The following is an 8,224-nucleotide window of genomic DNA, read 5'->3' as shown; positions in this document are numbered from 1 at the left end:
ATCCTTGGGTGAGGATTGAAAAAAAAAAAAAAAAATGGATTATTTTATTTGTATGTTTTTAATAAGTATAGTAATTTCATTAAATCGTATTTCAAATTTTACCAGGTGTTTTCAGGTCCTAAGTAAAAATGTTTGACAATAGTGATGTTTAAAGATCATCTTAAGCTTTACAGTCACCTTCCTTTCCCTCAGCTCTCGCAGCTGATAGTGAACGCGGGAGGAGTCGCGGCCGTGATTGACTGCATCGGGTCTTGCAAAGGAAACATACGGCTGCCTGGCATCATGATGCTTGGTTACGTGGCGGCTCATTCTGAGAACCTGGCGATGGCGGTGATCATTAGCAAGGTTTGTTCTTGCTTGGTTTTCTTCTAGTTATTGCAGTGAGATATTCTAAGACAGACCATAGTAATACTCTCCCACCGATTATAAAATGTAACTGACCAGAGAGAAAGAAACCGGGAGAATTATTCAGGGTTCATCAGTAAGTTTCCAAAAGCAGTGCTTGAAGTAAGGTTTACTTTTTGGCAGTTTAAAGTTTTATTCAGATTTTAATATCTACAAAATAGCAATACCTTGAGTATTAGTGTTACCTTTATTGACACATTCAGTGTATTTGTATCCTGAAGGATTGACTATATATTTACAAACATGTGCAGCATACTTTGACTAAAGACTGTTGTTATAAATTACATGCCCAGTGGTCATGCTCCCCTTATCTTCCATTTGGGCAGGAGATGACAATGGCTAGGACATCCCTTTTTATCCACTTTCCTTCAGCTTTCATGAACTAATTTCTCTTTTTAGATGTAGGCAATTCAGAGCACATATCAGATAGCGATGTTTTGTGTCTTTGCTCTACGAATTTGGCCTCATTTCAATTTACAAGTTGGTATTAACACACCATACAGTGTAGCCCTGGCACATAATAGGTGCCCAGAAATATTGATTAAATTAATAATTATTGATCTCCTGAGAAACGCTTCAGAGGCTGTGTGCTTACAGTGTCTCCAGCAACCCTCTAGGTTGCGGGTTTCTTATCAGCATAGAAAACCTACTGCTGTATGTTAAACAGAAGTGTGGATATTTTTTTTATCCCTTGCAAATCCTCAGAATAAAAGGGAGCCTCAGATCTTTATTTCCTACCTCTTCCTTGGTAAATTTTGCTTAACTCACTTTTTACCCTACGCTTTTCCTTTTGTTCTTCTATTACCAAAAACTATGATAGTGACTAGAACAGGAGTGCTGCTTTCTGAAGGGTCACTGTGGGATATCACTGGGATTTCGGATTCTTGGTTCTTTTGTGGATCGCAGAAAGCTTATATATAGGCAGAATGAGGAAAGCAGCAGCAATTGCTTTTGCTTCCTGATTTTCCTCCCCAAACTAACCAGGAGGCGCCCCCGCTCCTTTGGTCCAGGGTTGCTGCTGGCCTCTCCCACCTCGTTGTCTCTCAGTTAGTTGAAGATCTCAGTTGAGAGAAACCGCACAGCTATGTGTCGTTCTTTTTCCCACATAGGACTCTAAGGACTAATAGCAGGACTTCACATGTAAATAATACTTCATAATTTTCAAAGCACATTCATGCTTCTTATCTCGTTAGCCATCCATAACAACTGAGGCTGAGGTGGAGGAGGCTGACCTCTTTTCCTCCTGCTTCTTCAGTCTTGATATGTCCCAGAGCATGGGCTTTCTAGAAGGTTGCCTCATTCTGAAGACAGGTCTGACCTTTTGTATTGGCAGATAGGCATTTTTAGCTGGAAAAAGAGAAGCCAATGAAGAAATATGGCAGGTCTCTTGAGGAAATTGGTCTTAATAATCAAATTTAAAGGCACAGAGGGGAAAAGTGTACGTGATCATTTGGATTTTGCTATGGTAGCATGATGCTGTGACATTGACTTTAGTGGTACTAAATTTAAGGTGATAATTATTACCAGTATAGTCTCAAATTAGTTAGAAAGTTATTCCTATACAGAATCTGGAATTATAATTTGATTTGGCATTTTGAGTCTTCCTTAGATATAGAAACAGATGTATTTGAGGCCTTTTAGTTAATTCTGTTTTGATTATTTAGATAAAACTGAAGCCTGAAATGCAAAATGCAAGCACGCACTGTTTGTGTAACAAGAGTAATAATTTCTACTTTGACATTCAGTCATGTTAAAATGGGCAAAACTATCACTTAAAAGTTGACCAAGCCCTGGTTGAGCATCATCCCATACACCAAAAGGTCACCAGTCAATTCCCGGTCAGGGCACATGCCTGGGTTGAGGGCTTAATCCCCAGCACAGCATGCAGGAGGCAGCCAATCTATGATTCCTCTCTCACATGGAAGTTTCTCTCTCTCTCTCTCTCTCTCTCTCCCCTCTCTCTCTCTCTCTCTCTCTCTCTCTCTCTCTCTCTCTCTTTCCTCTCCCTTCCTCCCTCTCTAAAATAAATTAAAAAACATATTCAAAATAAAATAAAAGCTAACCAAATTTAATGGACATTTATTTACTAGTTCAGGAAAGGTCTTAGTAAACAGATTTAATCTAAAAGTTACTTAAGTAGAATTCTGGCTCATATTATTCATTGGATTTCAAATCTATAGTAGTTATTTTGTTGTCAGATCTATTATACTTAGTGAAAAGGCCATTTTAAAGGATTCTAAATTAAGTTTTTTAGCAAAGTAAAATAAAAGATTTTAAAATCTAAGCATTCAAATTTGTCACAGTGGAATCTGGCTTTGCCTATACACTAATCTGTGGCATCTATTGTTTGGTTAAATACCTCTGTATTTGGTGAGTAAATGCTAGCAGAGATAGTTTAGTTGGATTGGAACAGATAATTAAGGTAAATTTGTTCTAGTCATTTTATTGACTTGAAAAATGACAGCCCCTGTGCTGTGCTTGTTTATTGAACCATCTAGGAAAAAAGGATCAAGGCCAAATGATTTCTTCTAATGTTTGAGAGACACGGGAGACTATTTAATCCTGCTCTGGTTTCATAACACTTGCTCTGTTGATCAACGCTGCAGGGTGTGCCCCAGTTGTCAGTCTGCTTGTCAGAAGAACCAGAGGATCACATTAAGGCTGCCACTGCCTGGGCCTTGGCACAGATCGGGAGACACACTCCGGAGCATGCACGGGCCGTCGCAGTCACAAACATTCTGCCCGTGCTGCTTTCTTTGTACATGTCGGCAGAAAGCTCTGAGGATCTTCAAGTAAAAGCAAGTGCTTAATTCTTACTGTTTCGTGAAGATTTGTTAGATTTTTGACTCAATATGTAATTTAAAATATCTTAATTTTCATTATGGACAATATTGCTTTTGTGAGTCAAGCAGAAGAACTGAGGAGAGTCTTCTTTGAAAATGGGTTATCCTTGTCTCTAAACATCAGTGATATGTTTTAAAGAAAGATCTCTGCAGGTGCAAAGTTGTGAATGTCAAATTGTGGCCTTCTACATTCCTCTTGCTTTTTTCTTATAGACTAGGCATTGAAGAATAATAGAATCTTGGAGTTAGAATTGGCTGCAGAGTATCTTACATTAAAAGTTGAGTCAAGCCAGCTGGTCTGGCTCAATGATTGAGGGTCGATCTATGAACCAGGAGGTCATGGTTTGATTTCCGTCAGGGCACATGCCCCAGTTGCAGCTCAATCCCCAGTAGGGGGCGTGCAGGAGGCAGCTGAGCAATGATTCTCTCATCATTAATGTTTCTCTTTCCCTTTCCCTTCCTCTCTGAAATCAATATAAAAATATCAATATAAATCAATATAAAAATATATATTATTTTAAAATTTGATTCCAAAAGAATTTAAGGTGCTTTCAAATGTAAATGTAACTGGGCAAGGGGTGTTCCTGAAGCCATGATCCACTTCTCCTAACTCCAAGTCTGCCTGTTTTTTTAAATTATATGTCTTAAATTTGTTCCTTAAAAGAAAAATGTTCACAGTATTCACTAAATTAAACATTTTAAAATATATATTTTAAAAAATCAAGCTTTCTGAAAAAATATTACTAGCTACTAAAATGATTCACAAAACATGACTATAAAGTAGGTTGGGTTGTTTAATAGTTATAGAATTTCAAAGAAAGAAAATACTACCTCATTTGGAAAAAGTTATTTTTTGAAAACAACTTTTAGAATTGAGCTGGATTTAAAGAAGTGCACAGAAAAGACAATAATTCAAAGTAAAATTAAGAAGTGTTAAATTATATTTAATTTTTAATTAAAATAACAAATTAACAAATAGTGGACAAAAGTAGGCTTACAATTATAATACAAATAAATATAGTAATTAATTAATAATACAAGAATAAACTTTCACATATTCACAACTGTAAATCTACTTTTGCCCACCCCGTATTCTTTATATACTACCAAGTTTATATAACTTGGCTTTAAATAAATGATAATGATACTATGATGTATAAATATTACTGGAGTAAAATATAATTTTTATTGTGTTTTATTTTAACAAAGGTGGCTTTAGTAAAATATTTAGGTTTAATACTAATAGAAGTTAAGGGTCCTCCTGCCTACATTTGATACAATATTTACTTTCAGAAAATACACTAGGTATTAAATTAAATTCTATCAATCATTGTACTATTAGCAATCTTCCAAGGCTTTAAGTCAAGCATGTCACACTCAAAGGCTAACATGGGCAAAATAAACAAGGTTTAAGTTAAGTGGGCCGAAAAAAAAAAAGCTTCAATTTTCATAGACACGTAGGTTTATTTCGATAGAGACATGCTGAATACAAAGGGCTAAATGAGTAATCATTAACATAAAATAATATTTTATGAACATTTTAATAAAAATTAATATTTTTTCTTGAACATTGACTTACCAGACTCTGAATAACTGGACAAATTAATAAGTAATGCAAATAAACCTATTTTTCTTGTTCTCTGAAAGTGAAATATTTCCTGTTGCACACACCAAACAAGTCAGTCCAAGACTAATGACGTGGCAATCGGCTGCTAAAATATTCTGGCGCCTGCACATAAGGTGCGTAAGGGAGATGAATGCAACACAATTATAGTAATCAGTCATTAGTGAACATTGTAGTTCGTTATTAATAATTATGTATAACAGGATACTGTAAAAATTAAGTTATGAAAAATTTATTAAAACATTTCCTACATACTGTTATATTGGCAGGGCTGCAAAAATATTCGTTGTGGGTCACATGCGGCCTGCGGGCTGCGAGTTTGACATGCTTGTTTTAGTCCATCCAAATATCTTAATGTAGATCAGCGGGTTCTCAACCTGTGGGTCGAGACCCCTTTGGGGGGTTGAACGACCCTTTCACAGGGGTCGCCTAAGACCATCGGAAAACACATATATAATTACATATTGTTTTTGTGATTAATCACTATGCTTTAATTATGTTCAATTTGTAACAGTGAAAATACATCCTGCATATCAGATATTTACATTATGATTCATAACAGTAGCAAAATTACAGTTATGAAGTAGCAACGAAAATAATTTTATGGTTGGGGGTCACCACAACATGAGGAACTGTATTAAAGGGTCGCGGCATTAGGAAGATTGAGAACCACTGATGTAGAGACTTGATCATCCTTTTTTTTTTTCTTCCCCAAGGTCTCTTGGATTCTATAAGTTGTTGGGTGAGAGATCAAGTCTGTTTGACTTGACATTATTTCAGTAGGGAAAAGGCAACCAAGAGCTTCAGAAACTGTCTAATGGTATTTCTCATTCGTTACTCTGTGGCAGCTTTCAAATTATATAAGGCCATGTTTAAGTTTATTTTGTCCCAAAGGCATGTCAACTTCTGTAAGCATTCTCTAATTGGTTCTGATCCAAGAGAACCAATGAGCAACCCCTTGGAATCTCTTGCATATTTTCACATAGCCTTACTATCTGCCTGTACATGTTATTTCAAATACCTGATTAAAAGCTGAAAAAAATACATCTTTTTAATAAGTTTACCCATATATATTTTTTAAATATTCAGGCAATTGCATTTTCATTTGTTTTGATTTAGAGGCATCCTATTGAAATGTTAGTTTTGGCATTTGAATAAGTTAATTCTATCACCTTAGTTATAAAACTATTTCTAATTTAATTATTTGATTTATGTTCTTATCATGATGGTTCTTCCCTTTAATTTTTAGCTTTACTGACATATAATTCATATACATATAGTTTACCCACTGAAAGTGTACAATTCATTGGCTTTTAGTATATTCACAGAATTGTGCAACCACACCTCAGTCTAATTTTAGGACATTTTTATTCTGCCATTAGCCATCATTCCATATCTTCCCTACCTAGTCTCAGGCAACCATGAATTTACTTTCTGTCTTTGTGTATTTGTCTCTTCTGGACATTTAATTTAAATTGAATCATACAATATATGTGGCCTTTTGTGCCTGGCTTCTTTAACTTAGCATAAGTTTCAAGGCTCATTCCTGGATAGCATATATCGATATTTGTTCCTTTTTATTGCAAAATAATATTCTATTGTATAGATATACCACATTTTGTCCAATAAAGCTGTTAAAAATCTTAAATCCAGAAATTGACAAGTAAACAAAATCTTAATTAATATACCGATATTCCTTTCATGCTGGACAATGCAGCTGATTATTAATCATGACATACATTCCTATCTAGAAGTATGTATAAACATAAATCTGGTATATTTCTTGACGAAGGATAGTAAAGCTCGGTGAATTTCTAGTGTCATTAGAAGTTCTAATCCTCCAGGGTTCTTGATTAATAACTTGACAGTGTATCACCAATTTGGTACTGTTAGAATTAGAATAAGGCTGTCTGCATGGTGTGGTGAATATGATCTCTACTATACTGTTAGTACCCTTTGTCACCAGTTAAGGTAAATATACTGACCTGCTAAAGTCACCATGATCCTAAGATGGTTCTTCACAAAGGTAACGAGGTATGTTAAGAATTGAGAGTTTAATTCCAATTTGTTATACTACTTGTGGGAAAAAATTGTGCTGCATTACTTAATATTGAGAGTTTAATTCCAATTTGTTATACTACTTGTGGAAAAAAAATTGTGCTGCATTACTTAATTTGTTGTTGTTGTTTTTAAATCTAGCTTATAAAACAATATTTGAGAACAAATATCAAGAGATAAGAGATTACAAGACTGCTTAGCCTGGGTCTGTGGGAAACCATAAATTCAAGAGTTTCTTTATTTGAGAGCACAAATGTGATTAAAGTTTTTGTAGACTACATTTATCAACTATAAAATTCATGATGTGAACATCATAATGCTCTTTGACATTCAAGAGCATTGCTAACTGTTGAATAACAAGATTCCAGAAGACCAAGTCAGCTAAGGTCTCAGAGAGAGAACAGGTGATTGGTTGATCAGAGGAAGGAGGAACTGAAGCACAAACCACCAACATACAAGCAGATGTGGATTTCCAGTGGAAAACATCTGTAGATAAACCCAATTGTGGAGCCTTCCAAAGTGAAGGGGGCAGGCTTTCATACAAGGCAACAGAATCACAACCAGCCATGGCCTTAGAGCTGGCTGCAGGGATGTGCTACAGTCCATCAGAGCTCTTCTTCAGCTATGCTTTTGGCAGGGGGGCAGCACCACATGGTGTCACCATGAAATACAGATGCTGGGGAGGGTGGGAGAGGTACCTGCAGGCACCTATTCTTTCACTGTGGGTGAGACACTCCCTAGTGTCGAGTGTTCCTCTACAGTGGAGTAGATGCTGTTGTGTCCCTGTGAGTGGGGCAATTTCTACCCGTGACCTATAGCAGCATATCTGCAAGTGCTCACTGAATATTGCACACAGTCGAATATTTCTGACTCCACATCTATAAGCCATGAAGCCGTTTGGTGAACACAGAATGCCTGATGATGGCAGTCTACAGTAAACTAAGTATTTTCTCATATTTGTTGATTGGAAGGAATAGGACATTAGTTATCTCACAGTTTCACATATACAAATTTTTATACTTAATAAAATATAATACTTATTTTTAGTCCTTAGCTTTATGATTTCTAATTCAGTTTCATCATAGGTATTTTAAGAGCTCAATAACACACTATACATTTTAAAATTTGGCACAAAGACAACTGGCAGGGTATCTATCTATCTATATATATAAAAGCCTAAGCAACCCTTACAACTTGTCGACCGAATGACCAGTCAACCGGTCACTATGATGCGCACTGACCACCAGGGGGCAGACGCTCAATGCAGGAGCTGCCCCCTGGTGGTCATTGTGCT

The 8,224-nt window shown here is 36.0% G+C and overlaps 1 protein-coding gene across 1 annotated transcript in view; it reads left to right on the top strand.

Annotated features, from left to right (window-relative positions):
- Nucleotides 1–8,224, top strand: part of LOC102245254 (sperm-associated antigen 6-like) — a 44,745-nt gene that overhangs the window by 27,784 nt on the left and 8,737 nt on the right. Inside the window, 2 exon segments of the mRNA XM_014548017.1 lie at nt 193–345; nt 3,012–3,203. Coding sequence (XP_014403503.1) covers nt 193–345; nt 3,012–3,203 — 345 coding nt within the window.

This window comes from Myotis brandtii, unplaced genomic scaffold, assembly GCF_000412655.1.
Source record: "Myotis brandtii unplaced genomic scaffold, ASM41265v1 scaffold49, whole genome shotgun sequence".
NCBI classification, from domain to species: Eukaryota; Metazoa; Chordata; class Mammalia; order Chiroptera; family Vespertilionidae; genus Myotis; species Myotis brandtii.
The sequence above is the reverse complement of the archived record's forward strand: the minus strand, read 5'-3'. Positions and strand labels throughout refer to the sequence as shown.